This window comes from Gekko japonicus, unplaced genomic scaffold (genome assembly GCF_001447785.1).
Source record: "Gekko japonicus isolate JY-2015 unplaced genomic scaffold, Gekko_japonicus_V1.1 scaffold76, whole genome shotgun sequence".
NCBI lineage: Eukaryota > Metazoa > Chordata > Lepidosauria > Squamata > Gekkonidae > Gekko > Gekko japonicus.
Genome location: NW_015166420.1, coordinates 1,174,925 through 1,195,493, shown reverse-complemented (window position 1 = coordinate 1,195,493; position 20,569 = coordinate 1,174,925). Strand labels below are relative to the sequence as shown.

Here is a 20,569-nt window from a genome sequence, read left to right as displayed (position 1 = left end):
CAATCTCCTCCTCTCCTCCTCCATATTAAACTACCTTATACAGAGTCAGAATGTTCGTCCATCAAAGTCAGTATTGTCTACTGAGACTGGCAGCAGCTCTCCAGGGTCTCAGTGGAGGCCTTTCACATCACTGCCTGGTTCTTTTCCACTGGGGATTGAACCTGGGACCTTCTGCATGCCGAGCAGATGCTCTGCCACTGAACCATGGGACCTTCCCAAATGTCTTATACTGAATCAGAGCCTCGGTCCATCAAGGTCAGTCTTGTCTACTCAGACTGGCAGCGGCTCTCCAGGGTCTCAGGCGGAGGCCTTTCACATCAGCTACTGAGCAGTCTTTTCACCTGGAGACGCCGTGGACTGAACCTGGGGCCTTCTGCATGCCGAGCAGATGCTCTGCGGCCGAGCTGCAGCCTCTCCTCTGTCTTGTAGCTCTCTTGAAGCACTGGCAACCAAGGCTCCCTCTAAGCTGTGGAGTCTGGTGAGCAATAATTCTGCTTTCTGAGCTACTGGCATTAAAGCGGTGAGCCAGCGATTTGGCTGCTGCAGAAATTAGTTTGCTCTGGAGCCCTCCTTCCCGAGCGAAGACAAAAACGTGTGAGCCGGAGGCTAGACAACCGTGAGCTAGCTCACACTAACTCAGCTTAGAGGGAACACTGCCGGCAACTCTTTTCAGCAATCCTGTTTGCATGCCTTCGGTGGCAGTCCAGCCTCCGGAAACAAACGAGGCGATGCATTTCCCACAGTCTCTGATTCAGGAAAAGCTTCACCCGGGTCTCGTCTGGATGTTGGTTAAAGCCATGAGAGCAGGGGCAGTAATTATAACAAGCTGGCAACACGGCTGGCCCCGATTCTCTCACGACAGGCACGCACAGGTCAAGAGGCAACGAAGCCCAGCCGCAATGACTGAGAGCATGCTGACCCCAGGGAAAGTGACGGGCAGCTCTGGTCACCTCAACTCCCCCCAAAAAATATATAGTGCTGGAAAAGGTGCAGAAAAGGGCAACTAAAAGGATTAAGGGGATGGGACGCCTTCCCTATGAAGAAAGGTTAAAGAGATTAGGGCGCTTTAGTTTAGAGAAATAACGACTAAGGGGTGACATGGTAGAGGTTTACAAAATTATGCATGGGATAGAGAAAGCAGAGAAAGAAGTCCTTCCTTTCGCACAATACAAGAACTCGTGGGCACTCCATGAAATTAATGAGCAGGAGGCTTTGAACAGATAAAAGGAAGCGCTTCTTCACCCAAAGAGTAATGTGGAATTCACTGCTGCCAAGAAGTGGTGGCAGCTACAGGCATAGACAGTTTCAAGAAGGGATTGGATTAACATATGGAGCAGAGGTCCATCAGTGGCTATTAGCCACAAAGTATAGATGGAGCCAGAGGTCATTTCGGGGGGGAACGGGGGGAACGCAGTTCCCCCGGGTGAAGTGCAGGGGGCGGGGCACATGACGAAGCCCCACCCCCTGCTTCCGGCCGCCCCGCTTCCGGCCCTCATTCAGCCAGGAGGAGGCAGGAGAGGAGGGAGGGTAAGTTGCTTCCTCCCTGCTTCTCCCCACCCCTGCCTGGGACCAAGGAGGGCCTTGGCGGGGCTTCCTCGCACTCCCGCTGGCCTTGCAGGTCCACCGCCGGGCCCCTGATGTCAGGGGGTGTGGCATATGCTAATGAGTTATGCTAATGAGTTCCCCTAGCTCTTTTTCTACGAAATGACCCCTGGATGGAGCACTCTGTCTGGGGTAGAGATACTCTATTCCTGGTGCTTGGGGGGCCACAGTGGGAGGGCTTCTGGAGTTCTGGCCCCACTGGTGGACCTCCCGATGGCACCTGGGTTTTGGCTACTGTGTGACACAGAATGTTGGACTGGATGGGCCACTGGCCTAATCAAACATGGCTTCTCTTATGTTCTTAAGAGTTGTGGTCCATGAGATACAGATGGAATCAACAAGGTACAGATGGAATTCTCTGTCTGGGGCAAGTGATGCTCTGTATTCTTGGTGCTTGGGGGCAGCCACAGTGGGAGGGCTTCTGGAGTCCTGGCCCCACTGGTGGACCTCCCGATGGCACCTGGGTTTTGGCCACTGTGTGACACAGACTGTTGGACTGGATGGGCCACTGGCCTGATCCAACATAGCTTCTCTTATGTTCTTATAAGAACGCCCAGTAGAAGCAGAGATTATAGGTGAGAAGTAGAAAAGAACAGAGGAAGGGACTTTCAGAAGAGCCCCCAACAAGAGTTATTAGGGAAGCAATTTGATAAGGGTTTCTGCAGAACTGTGAGGAGGAATATGGGAATGTGCATGATAAAACCCGAGCAGAAATGAATTTGTCCTTCCCAGTTATCCGTTATTTGAAAAAGGTGATGATCAGGTTCTCTGTCTGGGTGAATATTCACCAAAGTCTCAATCTCCGTAATCAGCAGCATTTGACATCCAAAATTCGGCAGCAGAAATTGATATCTGACAGCGCATGACATGCGGCCGGCAACATTAAGACAGTACCAGCCATGTAGCAATCAATATTTGATAGCATCTGACAGTAACACAGAGGATCAGACTGCTGACTTGGTACAGAGTTCCGTAAATTTTACATTAGCTTCATTCATGTAGGCAAGCCAATGATGCACATTTTGAATTTCAAGGGCAAATTTCAGTCCTGAAATCAGAATGAGTAATTAACATGGGGAATTCGCTGCCACAGGAACTGGTGGCAACTACAAGCACAGCTTCAAGAGGGGATCTGGATAAATATATGGAGCAGAGGTCCATCAGTGGCTATTAGTGACAAGATATAGATGGAACACTCTGTCTGGGGCAGTGATGCTCTGTATTCTTGGTGCTTGGGGGGTCGCAGTGGGAGGGCTTTTGGAGTGCTGGCCTTGCTGGTGGAACTCCTGATTGCCCCTGGGTTTTGGCCACTGTGTTGGACTGGATGGCTCATTGCTTCCCTCCTGTTCTTAATGGCGTATTTGGACATCATAACCCCACATTTTAAGAAGTCAGCTAACTTGACAAAATTTCACTTTGGATCTAAATTTGACAGACTCAAAGCTCTGAGGTTTTGCCTTTTAGTAGGAAAATTAAATACTGGTTAGCCAAACTGAGCCCTGTAGCATTCGGGGACAACTGATAAGAACAGATTGACTTAGCAGAAAATGCTTTCCCAACCAAAAGGCTGAGAAGCGATCGGGGGACGAGAGAGAGACCTTACCATCCTCACAGGGTCCCGTCCTGGCGATCTCAATGTCTTTCTTCTGCTGGCAGGAGGCCACCTGCAGCTCACAGGCATTGTCATACGTGATGCCGTCACTCCCGCACACGCGGGCCAAGGACTGCTTCTCGCAGCGTGGGCAGACGCACTGCCCACCCATGCATTTGGCCCCGAAGGAGCACACCGTCGTACCACAGGTCTCTAGAGGTGGGGCAAGAGAGAGGGGAAGGAAATGGCAGTTAGAGGGAGTGGAATTCCCTGCCCGGCAGGACAAACCTCACCCAAGGGCCTTTACCCAAGGACAGTTGGGGGAAAAGAGGCATCACTCTTCAGCCAGGGAAACCCTGCTGGTTGGATGGGAGGTGTCCACAACCTCATTCCCTAAATCGAAGGGGTGTCTAGAATTTGAAAAGCAGTCCAGGAACAAGCCCTAACCCTTCTTTCTGTGCAAATGCTACTCCAGTCAGGAAACAAGAGGTTACGACAGAGGCTGACACATCTCTTGGATGACATCTCGCTTCCCAGTGGGAGAAGTCCCAGTCTCAAGCCACAGGGCATGATTCTCTTTTTGGCTACCATCAGAAAATGAAGGGGCGCCAAGACGGTCAGAAAAAGGCAAACGTGTCTCATGAACTGGACAGGGAGGGCTGGCGGGAGCTGCGGAAGATTGAAAGGCGGCCACTGGCCGGCCACTCTTGAGCCAAAAGAAAGGGTGAGCGATTGACATTCAGAGAAGAGTTAGCCCTGGGTGTTGGCGTTGGTGAATCACAACAATAATTTCAACACACATTTTGCTACACGCCCACGTATGGTAGGCGTTTAAAACCTTCTTTTTCATTTGGCAGGATAACACGGCCAACCCAGTTACTCTTGCACAACTGAGCCAGCCCCTAGAGGTATTTATCTACTTAAAATATTTATACCCCTGACTCTCAGTAAAATATTCTAGAGGGTAATCACGTTGTCTGCAAAAAGCTCCACATTGTCTGAAGAAATCCGTGCCTCGGGTTTCCCGGTCTCTGAGCAATCCGTGGGGGGGGGAGACACACAACAAACACAACAAGACGCTTTTGATCTGATGCCGATGAGGCGGATACACGAGTGCCCAGGCACCCAGCAGTACCCTGACTAAACCGCTAACCTTATCTGAGAAAACAGAAGAAATTCCTCTACATGCACCTCCCAGCACTAGGGCTGCCAGAGAGGTGGGGACTTATCAGTGGCAAACTGAGGCCCAAGTCTCTGTCACACCGGCAGTGTGGTGGTCACATCCGGCACGCACAGGAGGTAATGTCATCACATCACCGGCAACACAGGGACGCTCTGGTATTCGTGTAAAAACTCTACGGTAGAAGCCATTCTTACCATACAGTTTCTGCCACTACTACTACTACTACTACTACTACTACTACTACTACTATTTTCATTTCTATACCTCCCGTAGCCAAGACTCTCTGGGTGGTTTACAGCAAGTATAAAGCAGTAAACCACCATAAATATAAGATTTATATAAAATATAAGATTTATATAGATTAATATAAAATAACATTAAAACATTAAAAACAATAAAAACAGTAACAAACAATTAACAGAGACACCTAGCTAATTGTATTGGGCCCTTGAGTGTCCGAGGAGATCTTTAAAGGCCTCTGCGAAGAGGGCTGTCTTAACCTGGTGCTGAAAAGATGGCAAATTTGGCACCAGGCAGGCCACAGCAGGGAGGCTGTTCCAAAGACAGGCGGGCAGACCATCCCCACGGCACTGGCGATGTTATGATGTCACTTCTGGTGCACACCAGAAGTGACATCATTGTGTCACTGGCCACAGAGGCCTCAGTTTCCTGCCGGTAAGTCCCCCTGCCCGTCAGCTGACTGGCGCTGGGGGGAGGGGCCCCATAACAGTGGATCCCTCGTCCCCCTGAGAGAGGTTACGGTACCCTACCTCACGCTACCCTAAAAGAAAGGGTAGAGAGGGAAGCCTGTTTCTCACTGAAGTGAGCGATCTCAGTTTGATCTGGATCTCTCCAGAGTGCTGAACAGCCCTTCATCTAAAAAACACCACCACCAAAGCCCTGCAAACAGAAATCAAGCACCTCGGCTAGATTCTCTTACTGACATGACCGTTTTCTACAAGCAGAGGAATCTGGGATATATATTTTGCTTGGAGGGCCGCACAATCACATGCGCCCCCACCTGCTCTCTGAAATGGTACAGTCTGGATGGTGACAGACCACATTAATGGGAACTAATCCAGAAAGGACTCACTACAGTCTCCTTGCGCTGCCACCTCGATGTTGGTCTGTTGGGTGCAGGCCCGCACGTGGAGCTCGCACTCGCTGCCGTAGGTGTTCCCGTCTGTGCCGCAAACCGTCTGGGAGGAAGGAACGCATTCGGTGGGGCAGACGCACCTCCCGGTCTCTGCCTCGCAGATGGCACCAAACCGACACTTTCCGCAACGGTCTAAAAGAGAGAAAGCTTAGGTGAGAGAAGCGTGGAGAGGCCTAACATGGCCCCCACAGCTGCAATGAACAATTGCTAGAACTACACACATTTGGGTGCCATTGTTGGTGGTATAGTGGGGCCAAATCACGTCTTTCCATGGGGGACTGAATGACAGTGCATGGGTCAAGGAGTCTGGCACCCATGACGGCAGAACAGGAAGTAGGACATCTTGTACAGGAAGTGACCTCACATCGTTACACCAGCACATCTTGCTCCTTTTTGATTCACAATTATCACTCCCCTTCCTTTAGCAGACCCACAAATTGGGGTGGAGTTCCAACTGTGTGGGAAAGGTGGCTGCATTAGAGGAAGAGGTGGCTCTCCAGTGCCGAAATTATTCATAAAAGCTTATGACTAGCTTTGCCCAGAACAGACAGAGGATGGTAACTCTAATCCCCAATCTGACCAGGTCCAGAACTCAAGGTTTTTTTGTATTTCAAAGATAAACCAGCAGCTGGCAAAGTGGGGCCCACAAAAGGTGACACCTCTTTGCTGACATCCGTCAACACCTCTGGTTGACCCTGGCTGCTGTCTTGGCCGAGGGTGGAATATGGTAATGGGACAGGCAGGCAAGCGTCTCGCTTTCTCCTTCATCTTAATGAAGTGTCAGGCGGTCGTAAAATCCCGTAACAATCTCCTCTGCTCGCGGGGGAACTAAGCCCCGCTTAGTGAGGGCCGCTGACCCCGGAGGAAGGAAAGAGCCGGATGCTCCGAGGCGGAGAGGTGACAACCGGCCATTAAATCTGTCAGAGCCGAGAGTCGAGGCAGCCAACTGTCACCCAAGTTCTCTCGCCCTTGGAGGCTTCAAAAAGGAGCCAGGGAGGAGTGCAGCAGAGCCTCGGGCAGAATTATAAAGCAGTATGCACCTTATAACTGTTTCGAAGGGTATTTCCAGGTAGGCAGCGGGGGAGGGGGAGATTTGTCATTGGCGGTTTTCCCGGGGGCTCGTGTGACCAACCTCGTTTTAATTCCAGACGGGGATTGCAAAAATAGCAGATATGGCAAGACTTCGGGGGCCTCAGGTGGGAAAGTCTTGCCCTAGAAGGCCCTTCAAGCGTGCCCGCGTGCCTACATTTTGCTCTCGTTCAGGTCCAGAAAGCGCCTGGTCTTTCCAACCAGGAAGTCAGAGGGTGACTCGATTTCATTGGATCCCAGCTTCTCTCCCTCCCGGCTACGGCTGTCAACTCTAGGTTGGGGTGATACCGGGAGATTTGGGGGGTGGAACCAGAGGAGGGGGCTTGACCTCAGAGGGGAATAATGCCTTACATTCCAAGCAATGCTCCCTCTAAGCCATGGAGTCTTGTGAGCAAAAATTCTACTTTGTGAGCTACTGGCATTAAAGTTGTGAGCGAGCGGTTTGGCTGCTGCATAAATTAGTTTGCTCTGGAGCCCTCCTCCCTGAGGTAAGGCAATAATGCGTGAGCCAGAGGCTAAAAAAACTGTGAGCTAGCTCACACGAACTCAGTTTAGAGGTATCATAAGCTTCCAAGGTGCCTGTTTTCTCCAGGGGAACTGATCTCTGTTACCTGGAGACCAGTTCTCTAATACTGGGAGATCTCCAGGCCTCACTTGGAGGATGGCAACAACCCCCAGCCATCTTCTTTGGAGCAGCTGCCCTCTCCCAGCCAATTGTCTGCTGCCCCCCAAATAGCCTTTTGGTAACATCCTAAACAACTGCTGTTCCTTCAAAGAACGGGTGCAACCACTGCGGCCAAGGGGGTGTGGTTAAAAGAAGAGGGGAGGGGAAATGTGGAACCTAAAGGGCGTGTGTGTGTGTTCACAATACAGTTGCTTTCGCTCAACTCAGCCTACCTTGCAGGGTTGTTTTAAGGATAAAACGGAGAAGCTGCATATCCAGACCCAGAGCTCTCAGGAAGGGGGGCAGCACAGGAATGCAATAAGTTGGTAGGGAGAGACGGGAAGTCGGTGTCTCTGCAGTGTTTCGATCCAGATGGGCAGCTCCAATGAGACACACCCCAAAGGAGTAGATGGATGACCTGTTTCTCTCCCCCCCCCCTTCTGCCTCTGAGGGCTGAAAGAGCCACGGTTTGGCGAGTGAGTTATGAAGCGTTCTTCCCAACTCCCCCCCCCCCCAATGGCACAAACACACATTTGCTCGAGGGAAAGAGGAGAAGGAGTCGGCGGGCGAAGTGAATTTATGAGTGTCATGTTGTAAATACATCCGCTCCCAGGAAGGAGAAGGTATTAAAACTGGAGCAAGGAGCCTGCAGGGTTGTCGGGCCTTCTTAGGGAGACACAAAGTGTTCATCAGCCTCAGACGTGGATTTAATGGGCCCGGTGCGGACTGGCCTCCCTTGGCTGCGGAGGCTCCCAAAGAAGCGCCCGCCAGCAACTGCATTTGAAGCGGAGCCGTCGCCGGCCTCTTGGTGCCAAGCAAAAATGGGTGGGAAAGGATTCCTTCTAGTCCAGCTTTCAGTTTCCAACTGCCAGGTGACCCCAAGTACTCAAAAGGGGGGCAACACAACGATGGCTTTCCTTTGTCCCCGGCCCCTGGGATTCAGAGTTATGCAGCAGCGTCGCTTAAAAAAAAACGGTTTATGCTTTCCTTTCATCCAGTGGGGGATCCACAAAGTAACTGAGGACAAAACGGCCATGTGAAATGCAAGAGAGGCGTTAAGATAACCTCCCCTCCACAGTGCAAAATAAACAAATGAATAAATGGGGGAGGGAAAAAATCAGCCAACGGGATTGGAGAAAAGTGTTTCTTGCCTTGAAAACCCTACAGGGTCGCAATAAGTTGCCTGCTATTTGATGGCACTTTCCACCACTGAGTGGCTCAGAACCCACCCATAAAGGTGGCGGACTGCTGTGTCTCTGCACGAGTTCCCGCTTGGCCTGCTTCCAACCCATCTCTGCAGTTCCATGCCTGCCGTTCTGCAGTTTTTGCCCTGATGGGATTGTTTAGTTGCTGCCAGTGCAGAAAAGCAGCAGGAACACTCACACTCAGAAGAGAGTGCCTGTTGAGTCTCTGAATGATCTGCTGTTCTGTCTTTGTCTCCTCCCAGTCTGCCTCTGCTGGGGATGAGTGAGTCTGGCGCATCTCTGCATCACAACTTAATTACTTGGTTGCTGCTGATGCCGAGAAGGGTCAGGATGACTTGTACTCAAAGAAGGCTTCCCGGAGTTTTGACATGGGTCGTGGTCCTGAGTTTGCTGTCTCCCAGTCAAGTGACATATTCAGAACAGTGACTCACACACTAAGAGAGCAATCTTCTTTGAGGACACGTAGTCACGCCTCTTTCTCACTCATGAACACATGAAGCTGCCTTATACTGAATCAAGCCTTTGTTCATACCAACGGCAGCATTGCCAGCTCTGACTGGCAGCAGCTCTCCATGATCTCAGGTCAGGCCTACAGCTACGGTGGGGCTTTGGGGTGCTCTGCCCCCTTTCTTAACGGTACAGCCTCAGAAGAATTTCTCCTGTAAATGCTTCCCCCCCCAATCATTTTAAAACATTTTAAAGGCATGCACTCCTTTAATTAGAGTGGGGTGCTGTGGTTGACTAATTCCCACAATGAGCAAGGGGGTTGGAGTAGGTGACCTCTAGGATCCCTCCTAACTCTGGGTCAAGAAATTGGTCTCCTTGAAGAGAGTTTTCCTGCCTGAGTATTAGCTTTCTTGGCTACAGAAGTCATCACTTCTGTAGTGATCAGAATTGTGGCTTAGGCTGGCAGAAGGGATTAACTCGTAGCAGCTGAGAACTGTCATCTAAAGTGGTTGACAGCTTGCAAGGGAGAGATCTGTCCTGGTCACGGCTTTCTATTGGCTACATGGCTTTTCTTTCTGCACTGAGAACTCCAGCCCCACCAGAAAAAAATCTGCCCCCACAAGCCACAAAATCCTGGCTATGGGCCTGTCTCAGGCAGAGATCTTTCACATCTGAACCTACTACCCACTCCCTCTTTAGTTGGAGATGCCAGGGACAGGTCCAAGGACCGGCAGTGTGCAATGCAGGTGGCCCTACCAATGAGTCATGGCTCCACCCCAGTAAATGAGAAGGAAACACTGGAAACGCACACTATGAAATTATCGTTTTTGATCACGAGCTAGATTTGAGCCCAACAACACCTTAGAGACTAACAAGATTTTCAAGGTATAAGCTTTCAAGACTCAAAGCTCCCTTTGACGAAGTGTATCTGGCAAAAGGAGCGTTGACTCTTGAAAGCTTATACCCCCCTAATCTTAAGGACATAAAAAGAGCCCTGCTGGATCAGGCTGGTGGTACATCTAGTACATCTTGTCTCACACAGAGGCCAACCAATTCTTCTGGCTGGCCAACAACAGGGCAGAGAGGCTGAGACCTTCGTAAGCATCAGGAGAGCCCTGCTGGATCAGACCATCCATCTAGTCCAGCCTCCTGTCTTACACAGAGGCCTACCAGTTCCTCTGGATGGCCAACAACAAGACATAGAGGCCGAGGCCTTCATTAGAACATCAGAAGAGCCCTGCTGGATCAGACCAGAGGCCCATCTAGTCCAGCATCCAGTCTCACACGGTGGCCAACCAGTTCCTCTGGAGGGCCAACAACAGGGCAGAGAGGCCAAGGCCTTCATTAGAACATCAGAAGAGCCCTGCTGGATCAGGCCAGTGGTCCATCCAGCCCAACATCCTGTCTCACACAGAGGCCAACCAGTTCCTCTGGAGGGCCAACAACAGGGCAGAGAGGCTGAGGCCTTCATCAGAACATCAGAAGAGCCCTCCTGGATCAGGCCAGTGGTCCATCTAGTCCAACATCTTGTCTCACACAGCAGCCAACCTGTTACTCCAGAGGTCCAACAACAGGGCACAAAGGCCAAGACCTTCCCCTGATGTTGCCTCCAGGCTCTGGGATTCAGAGGTTGGCTCCCTTTTGCTGTTCTTTAAGGTGCCACTGGACTCGGTGTCTACCCCACTCCAGAGCAAGGTGGCTACCCTCCTGAGACCTTTTTGATTACGGGAGTCTCTTTAGTTCTGAAAAGCAGCGTCTCAGCTACTGGAAACCATCGAACTGAAGGAGCAAAGCTGAAGCGAATCCAACATTCCTGGATCCGCACGGCCTTTCTGCGGCTGCTCTCCTGTGCAGCTCCCGTACGTTTCCACGGGAGCTTGCATGAGAAACACCCTCCAAGAATTACGCCGGGCGTCTTAACCTAAACTCTCTGTGTCGCCTGCCAATTTAATTACAGCTTGAAAATTGGCAATGTGCAGTCAGCTGCTACCCCGACTATACCAAGGCAGCGATCCAAACCATGCTCCGGCACGTGGATCAGTCCTGCCAGCCGCAAACCCTCTGCCTTTCCCCATCGCTAGTACATGCTTTGTAAATGGCCGGCTGCCACCGAACACGACCACGCACAGCCGCCAGGACGGCGATGGGAAAACAACATCACCCAGGGACTGAAATCCACCTGAAATTCAGCCCGGCTGTTAAGGAACCGTGGCCGCTTTGACTAACAGCCAAAAGCCAGCTGTGCTGTAGCCGCCGCTTACGGCAACGGGGGCTTTTGTCTTCTCTCCCTCCCCGCTCCGTGCTTCCTGTTATCAGAGAATTTCCTGTGCAATTTGTTTACCGAATGCAAAGGAACATGAAAGCAAAGTACTAAGCCAAGGTAGAGTCTCTCCGGCAACAGAGTTTCCAGGCATGCGCTCCCCCCCCCCGCATCCCCCCACTCCATTAACAGACAAACTATTTACCAAGCGCTAAATAGGCTAACCGGCACCACTTTTAGAAGGCGACATGAATCACACATCAAATACTGGGGCGCAGGAAAAGGCACTGGGGGCTGTATTGCGAAAATAAAAAGATTACTATGGGGGGGGGCCCTAGGGAGAGGTACAGAAACCCAACTTCGTAGAGAGATGGAATTTTTTCCCTTCCCCCTGCCTCATCTTAGTGAAATTCAGGATGACCTTCTGCAACTACTCGGCACTGGGTAGCAAGCTATCAAAAGAACAAATGTAGAGTCCAGTTGGGCACCTTTAAGACCAACAAAGGTTTATTCAAGGTATGAGCTTTCGTGGGCATGCACACTTTTTCAGCTACATACTTTCTGGAATCTATTGTATTTGAAAAAGTGTGCATGCCCCCGAAAGCTCATACCCTGAATAAACCTTTGTTGGTCTTAAAGGTGCCCAACTGGACTCTACATTTGTTTTACTGCTTCAAACCAACACGGCTGACTACCTGGATCTAAGCTATCAAAAGGGTACAGCTGAAGGTGCAAAGCGGTATTAACAATTGGAATGCACTACTCAAGGATCCACTCGCTCAGGATTAGGCAAACTTGCCTACTGTCGGCCACCGATGGCTGCACAGATCCTCCATGTGCAGTTGCAGTGCACCCCTAAATAACAGATTATGGGGGAACAACAGCAGGGGACAGCTGTCTCCTCCGTGCCCTTTGGGTAGGCGTCTCGAAATCAAGGGAGTGGCTCAGTTGGAAACAGAATGCTGACCTCGATGTACTTTTGATACAATCCCACTGAGGGGTCAGAAGTAAGTGGAGCTTCCGTGTGCAGAGGTGGTGTACCACTGAAAGCCAGGTGCTGGGGAAAAGAACAGGGGGAGGCCACCCATTTCATGCTTTGCCTGTGAACTCCCCAAGAGAGGCTGGTTGGCCACACACACACACACACACACACACACACACACAACGCCATTAAGTTGCTTCCGTCTTATGGCGACCCTATGAATTTATGACCTCCAAAACGTCCTATCCTTTAACAGCCTTGCTCAGGTCTTGCAAACTGAGGGCCTTTGTGGCTTCCTCGATTGAGTCCCTCCGTGTCCTGTTGGGTCTCCCTCTTTCCTGGCTTCCTTCGTCTTTTCCTAGCATCAGGGCTTTTTTTGGCAGAAAAAGCCCAGCAGGAACTCATTAGCATATTAGGCCACACCCAACAGCAGAAACTCATTAGCATATTAGGCCACACCCCACGCCTTCCCTTGGCTTGCCCAGGCCCCCCGCAGCCGGGGGGTGCCCGGGCAAGCCATGGGAAGGCAGTTTAAACTGCCTTCCTCCCCTCCAAGGGCCAGCTTGCCCGGACTCCCCACAGCCACGAGGCACTCGGGCAAGCCAAGGGAAGGCATGGTGTGGTCTAATATGCTAATGAGTTCCTGCTGGGCTTTTTCTACAAAAAAAGCCCTGAGTATAAAACTGTGCTTAATGTAAAATATGGTTATATTTAGTGACTGGAAAGGTCCTCCATTTCCCCCTCCAGTTCTTCCAAGCCTTTAAATCTCTTATTTGGTGGAATACTTAAAGGATAAAATTTGAGGAAGGATACAATTTGAGAAAACAGCAAAAGGGGAGGGACCCAACCTGAGAAGCAAGTCAGGAACCTAGAAGGTTGAGCATCCTTAGTCTACTAAAAATCACGTATGTCAACATCCACAAGCCCTGGAGGCAGAGTAGAATATTTATTGTTTTTGGAAAAACCATTACCCTGCCAAACTGGTCAATTCAGATTCTTGTGGCAGCTCACACTTTTTTTATATATATATAAAATGTATAAGATGCAATAAAATTATCAGAGTAAAAGCCTTAAAATAAAACCACAATGTCTTGGAAGCTAAGCAAAGTCCTAAAAACACTCCAGGAGGGAGCAAATGAGTCTTACGAGGTCTACTTGGTGGTGGTGGGAATTGCGGTCAAGTCACAGTCAACCTATGGTGACCTCCCAAACAAGGCTTTCAAGGCAAGAGACATCCAGAGGTGGTTTGCCGTTGCCTGCCTCCGCGTCACAGCCCTGGTATTCCTTCGTGTTCTCCTATCCAAATACTAGCCAGGGCAGACCCTGCTTAGCTTCCAAGATCTGATGTGACTGGGTGAGCCTGGACTCTGGCTTTATGACTTTGAAGCTCATTCATGGAGCTCAAGGATTTTGGCCACCGTGCGACGCAGAGTGTCGGACTGGATGGGAAATTGGCCTGATCCAACGTGTTTTCTCTTATGTTCTTATGTCTGGGGCAGTGATGCTCTGTCTTCTTGGTGCTTGGGGGGCAACAGTGAGAGGGCTTCTGGAGTTCTGGCCCTCCTGGTGGACCTCCTGATGGCACCTGGGTTTTGGCCACTGTGGGACACAGAGTGTTGGACTGGGTGGGCCATTGGCCTGATTCAACGTGGCTTCTCTTATGTTCTTATGTCTGGGGCAGTGATGCTCTGTCTTCTTGGTGCTTGGGGGGCAACAGTGGGAGGCCTTCTGGAGTTCTGGCCCTCCTGGTGGACCTCCTGATGGCACCTGGGTTTTTGCTACCGTGTGACACAGAGTGTTGGAACAGTTAAGGTGTGACTCATCTGTGTGAAGTGACATAAAAATGTAAGAGATGCCTTGTCTGAACAAAGACTACCCAGGCCAGAACTCTGTACGAGATGTCTGCCCACTAATAAGCATTCCACCTTCAGAAATTGGTGGACGGCAGGCCCGTAGCCAGGATGTTGTGGCTTGTGGAGCAAAAAAATTTCTGGTGCAGCTGGTGGGGCTGTAATTATTTTTCTACCTGTCTCAAAACAACTGTACTTTCAAGTAATAATAAAGACAATACTACTAATAATAAATTAAATGCAGCACAAACACCCCCCACAACAGCCGCCCCAGACATAAATGAAATGCAAAAACACCCCCCCACACACCCTCCCCCTGCCTAAGGCAACGAAATCCCTTACCATTTTCAGAACAAAACCTTGTGGGGCTGGCCCTTTAAGAAAGGGGGCGGAGCCCCCAATGGCCCCACGGTAGGTACGGGCCAGGTGGGCAGTCCCCCAGAAATGAAGAGGCGGACCCCAAACCCCCTTCTTCCCACTCTTCCACAAAAGGAAGCCCAACTCACCACAGGGGCCTTTGTGTTTCACTCGGATGTCCTTCCGGAGGGCGCAAGCCATGGCCTCGAGCTCGCAGGGGTTGCCATACGTGAGGTTGTCGCTGCCGCAGACCGGATCGTACACGGTTTGACACAGCTGCTGGCATTCGCACACGGCCTCCTGGTTCTTCACCACGCAGGTGGCCCCGAAGGTGCACTCCACGCTCAGGCAGGGGCTGGGAGTGCCCAGGTCTGCATTGGGAGGGCGGGGTGAGCAGGAGGAGAAAGCAGAGCTGTCAGGGTCGTGCCCAGCGACCATTCTGAGCACACTCTCCAGCTCCATGCACTAAACTATCAGAATACTTCCAGAGCTTCACGGCTGCACGTTTCCTATCATAAGCATGTCAATGGCTGGCAGGCACCAAACAGGGAATATCGCTAGCGCTCCACTGCCCAAACCAAGGTGCGGTTTAATTGTTTCCCAGAAGGGACACGGGTCAGGCCAAGTGCTGGTGAATCCTGGGACCAATTACAGAAGACTGCGCATGAGGTGAGGCCTCTGACGTTATGGAGAGTTATGTCACTGGCTTCTCATCATGCTGGAGACTTTGAAGAACACCCAGCACAGCATAGTCTAGGCCAGGGGACCCCAAACTTTTCGAGCCTTTGGAATTCTGACACAGGGTGGTGGGCGCAGACTTCAAAATGGCTGCCGCAGGAGGCGGAGCCAACTACAAAATGGTTGCCACAAGAGACGGAGCCGAGCACAGAATGTCAGGGAGGTCATGCCCAACTCTAATAGCAACTCTTCCTCAGTTCAGGCAGAAGCGTCGAACAGGATGCTTTTTAAGACGCACTCACTGTTTAGAAGGACTATTTCCTTGCATATCCACAGCTTACCTTCAGTCACGCGATGAAGATCCCTGTGCTGTGGGGGCGGCTGCCGCCGAATCAACTTCTTTAAAATCTGCACAGCCTATTGGACCTCCAATGGCCAATCAGAAGCCCTGCTGAGCACAAGCCCCCACCTGGCCCTGCCCCTCTTTCTAAAACATTTGGCAAGCGCCAGGAAAGGCCTCACCAGTGCCATGGCGCCCACCGGTACTGTGCTGGGAAGTGGGGACCCCTGGTCTAGGCTGAGCCCATCCCTCCATTCAGGGTGCCATAGTTCACTCTGAAAGCTTCAGTGAAGAGGAAAACACACATTCCTGTCTCCAACAGATCTTTCTGAAGTGGAACCAACTCAGTCTCCTCAAGTTGGCTAACACAACACAGCTTGTTTTTATTCAGGAAGCGCACGGTTTACCAAGACATCCTGGACTCTGTGATCCTGAAAATGCTGGCATTTAGGAGGAACGAAAGATTTCGCGGCAACAAATGTCTACAAAGCGAGGGCAAACTCATATGCCCCGAAACGTGTCTCCTGGATTTGTAAAGAAAAATATCTGTTGAAATCTGCATTCTTAAAAATGCACCATTTGGGTATGCAACCAGACCTTATGGAGGCAGCCTACTTCTTTCGCTTCACTGCTACCGCAATATAGTAACATAGCAGTAAAACCACTATCCCCTGTTATCTTTTGCTTCAAGTTGGAGGAGATGTCTTCCACAGAGGGGGCGAAGGGCAAGCAAAAAGGGACTGCCTCCTGGTGGAAGAAATATGCAATGCATCAGTGCTTAGTTCCAGAACAAAGTTCGAGCCCAGTGGCACCTTTAAGACTGAGAAAGTAAAACTTTGAATTAAACTTGGTTGGTCTTGAAGGTGCCACCGGACGCCAACTTTGTTCTGCCGCTTCGGACCAACACGGCGACCCGCCTGGATCTAGCAGCTCCAGACAGTGGCCGCTTTTAGACAGCCTTTGTGATCCGTTTTAGTAGCCGGTTGCTAATGGGTTTTTCGTGTCAGTTCGGACACAACCGCTTTAGCAACTGGCTGCTAACGGATTTTATTTACCTGTTCAGACAAAGCCACTTGCTTCCCGTTGGCAAAGTGGCCTAAGTTTTCAAAATCCCCCTTCTGCCTTCTACTTAGTACAACTTTATCTTGCCCTTTTGGAAAAAAAGACGTAGCACCTCATAACAACCCTATGAATTACGGTACCCTTCTTGTACTACCTTATATGATCACTAAGCCCCTAAATGCAAGGTCATCTGCAATGTCCTTTTCTTGTACCCTTTTCCCAGGGTGCATCAGTCTCAGCTCCTGCCACAGTGCCTAGAAATCTGGGGCTCTTGCATTCATGCCCTCTCCAATTTCAAGGGCTTACTACAGGTCCAGGGGGAAGCGACTCCAAGTTTACCACTAGGGAAACAGGTACGACAGCGGCATTCTTCAGAGCCAATCTAAAAATATACTACAAATTATTTTCTGGCACAGTTGCTTAGGATGCCAACTTTCTGAAGCAGAGATCCTCGTGAGCAGTGTTCCCTCTCAGCTGAGTTAGTGTGAGCTAGCTCCCATTGTTTTAGCCTCTGGCTCACACATCTTTGTCTTCGCTCAAGGATGGCTGCAGAGCAAGCTTATTTATGCAGTAGCCAAACCGTTCGCTCACAACTTTAATGCCAGTCGCTCACAAAGTAGAATTTTCGCTCACAAGACTCCACAGCTTAGAGGGAGCACTGCTCATGAGTGACCATACTGAACTTTCACTGAAGGGACTTCTGGACTCTGGTCGGGGTCTCACAATCCTCACAGTCACAGCCGATTTGGGAGGAGGTTTTTATCTCCTTTGCTAGTTTCGACATCTACCACTTCCCCCACTGTTGCCTTTCCACCAAGAGATAAAGGGTGTCAGGAGTGCACTAGCCCAGAAGCAATGCTTACAAAACATGTGCAGATCTCACCCGGTGCTGTAAAAAGCCTTTGTATAAGGCCAAGTACCAGTTGTGACGGTAGTAGGGGCAAAAGAGAATGTTTTTCCAGCAGAATTATTTCCTATTTAACCTCCTCGGTGCCTTCTAAGTGTCTATTTGCCTGAGGCTTTCTTCTGTGTGGAAACTTAATTCAGTTTAAAACCAACAAAAAACCCGAAACCCTTCACGTCTGTAACTCCTGAGCTGTCTTCATGGAGGTAGGAACGAAAACAAGGACTCCATACAAAATGTTGCCACAGAAGGCACAGCTCCCAGGTGTTCAGGGCCACTCCTGCCGTTCGTTAACGTGAGGTGAATCCACCACAGGGAAGCCAGGTTTTAGTGGCTATGAGGGATACCCATTAACAGGCAGCAAAACATCTATTATTTAGTCGACGAGATAGTATTTTCCCACTGCAGAGTGAGGGTATGCCGGTCGGATGCTCAATGTCTCAGGGTCATCTCTGAGGGAGTTTTTACCATGTATAGAGAAAATGGCCGCCCTAGGGCTTCCTCAAAGGGACACTGCGGACTTCTGGGACCACGAGAGCAACATGTGAAGAGATGCGTGTTCCTCATTCTCTACAATCCCTTGCCCGTCTGCCCGCATATTTCTCCTGCCCTTTCAGTCCTGCCCTTGCCAATTCTATACCTCCCCAGGGTGCCCGCACGCCTGTCTTCTGTGCGTTTCCCCTGAGGACGAATTATGAATGGGTTATGCCTCCCGGCTTCCTCATGAGGAGCCCCAAGGCCGATTTGTCCCTTCAGCCCCGTCTGCTTCCTAATGAGGCTCTGCCATCAACGTCACCTGAACTTTGAGCCATGTTATCCCCCCAAACTAGATATTGCCAAAGATGGCAGGGAACCCTTAGCAGGTGAGTGTAGCCACAAACAACACCCACCAAGCGGAGGCCATCAACAACCCACAACTATATGTGATCAAAACTGTACATTACATTCATTAAAGTACAAAGATGGGAACCCTAGGGTTCCACTGAAATCACTGAGCTGTGCCTATGTTATTTTGGAAATCGGGTTCCCTTTAACCAACTGCCGTGGAAGAGGATTGAAATGTCTTGATTTACACCTGGGAGGGACCTACGGTTGTTATTCTTTCCACAGTGGGCATCCTCTGCCGCAATTACTTTTTGTTCGGCAGTCTCTGGACGCTATTTACATGGGGGACTATGGAGGAGCCTACTGTTGGATTTGAACACGGTCTTTTTTTTATTTTTTTGCCAATGATGCATAACTGATATGAGAAATCTGTGGGATATATGTTTATACATTTCATTGGGTTATGACCACTAATTTATCTTTGTACTTGAACGAATGTAATATAGAGTTTTGATCAGATATAGTTGTGAAACGTTGACGGTCTTCCCTTGGTGGGTGTTATTTGCGGCTGAATCAATGTCATCTGGGCAGATGTGACCTATGGTCACCTTCTCAGGACAACTAAACAAACAGGATAAGGGAATGTTTTATATGAATCTTGGCACGCCTGGCCAAGTAATGTGAGCCGCCCTGAGCCCGCTTGCGGGGAGGGTGGGCTATAAATGTAATCAATCAATCAATCAACGAATAAATAACAAAGAGACAATTGTTGTCATGCTTGGGATAACCCCCCTCCCCCCAATTTCAGAATGGTTATGGGGGGCCAGTGTTCCCTCTTAAGCTGAGTGTGAGCCAGCTCACAGTTTTTTAGCCTCCGGCTCACACATTTTTGTATTAGCTCAGGAACCTTGAGCAGTTCCGCAGGGCCTGCAAAACGGAGCTCTTCCGCCAGGCTTTTGAGTAGGAGCCACCGCCCTACTATACCACCACCGTCAAGACATCTGAATGGATGCATTGACGGGGCCCTAGAAAGAACTTGGAATTACATCGGAAAGGCCGTCACCACTGGATATGTACGCTGAGAATACCAGCTCGAGTCGTGGGGATACCATCTTGGATCTAGGACACTAGTAACTGGATAGAGCACTTTAGTCTTAGTTCTGATGTTTTTATTATGTTTTTATATGTCTATTTATGGCTAGACTGATGATCTGGCCTCTGTTAGCCGCCCTGAGCCCACTGGGACGGCGGGATAGAAGTGTAAAAATAAATAAATAAATAAAGGAAGGAAGGATGGCTCCAGAGCAAACTAATTTACGCAGTAGCCAAATGGCTGGCTCACAACTTTAATGCCAATGGCTCACAGAGTAGAATTTTTGCTCACAGGACTCCACAGCTTAGAGGGAACACTGTGGGGGACACAAAGGGGGGCAACGTTAAAAATATTCATCCCTTCCATTCTTTTAGGCGCCCTCAAAGCAACCGCTAAATATAGTTGGGATTGAATGGCTAACAGCTTCTTTCATGCCTTCAAAATGGCTGCCAGTACAGGGGTTTTTTTTAGGAGGGAAGGAGAAAAGAGAGGCGGTAATGGCGGCCACCTTTCTCTGACCTCCCCAAACAGGGTTGTCAGATCCAAGTAGGGAAACTCCTGGAGATTTGGGGGTAGAGCCTGAGGAATACAGGGACCTCAGTGGGGTAGGATGCCACAGAGTTCCCCCTCCAAAGCAGCCATTTTCTCCAGGAGCTCTCTCTAGTCTGGAGATGAGCTGCAATTCCAGGGTCCCTTCCAGAGCCTGGTGTCCTTGTCCCCAAATGAGCCCCTATTAACACAGCAAACACCCACCAGCTAGCGCGTTTTGTTCTTCAAATAAAAGCCAGCTCAGACATTCCCCCCCCCCTTTTCCTGAAGTCTATTAAAAACATATTGTGTGCCAAGGTAATCCAAATCCTTTGCCAAGAAACGCTAAGCCCTCTGACTGGCACAAATTATGCTCATTAAGTGAATGTGTACGTATCTGCTTCATTGACACAACCCCATTTTCCGCTAAGACACACAGGGCGGGAAGAAGCAGTGAGGCAGTCGAGCCAGGCTGCTTGTCCCAGTCGCTGGAAATTCTGCTCAGACCCGCTATCCCCGAGAGATTTCATCAAGGGTGGCCCACACAAATCATGAGGACTAGAAAAAGAAGAAGAAAAGAGATTGGATCTATACCCCGCTCTTCGCTACCCGAAGAGGTCTCAGAGCAGCTTACAATCTCCTTTCCCTTCCCCTCTCCACAACAGACACCCTGTGAGGTAGGCGGGGCTGAGAGAGCTCTCTGGAGAACTGCCCTTGAGAGAACAGCTCTGAAAGAACTTGTGACTGACCCAA

General features: G+C 50.2%; 1 protein-coding gene across 1 annotated transcript in view; it reads right to left on the bottom strand.

Annotated features, from left to right (window-relative positions):
• Nucleotides 1–20,569, bottom strand: part of AGRN (agrin) — a 377,914-nt gene that overhangs the window by 78,775 nt on the left and 278,570 nt on the right. The window contains exons 9-11 of the mRNA XM_015411659.1: nt 14,536–14,757; nt 5,470–5,664; nt 3,206–3,406 (exon numbers count right to left, since the gene is read on the bottom strand). Coding sequence (XP_015267145.1) covers nt 3,206–3,406; nt 5,470–5,664; nt 14,536–14,757 — 618 coding nt within the window. The remainder of the gene's footprint in view (nt 1–3,205; nt 3,407–5,469; nt 5,665–14,535; nt 14,758–20,569) is intronic.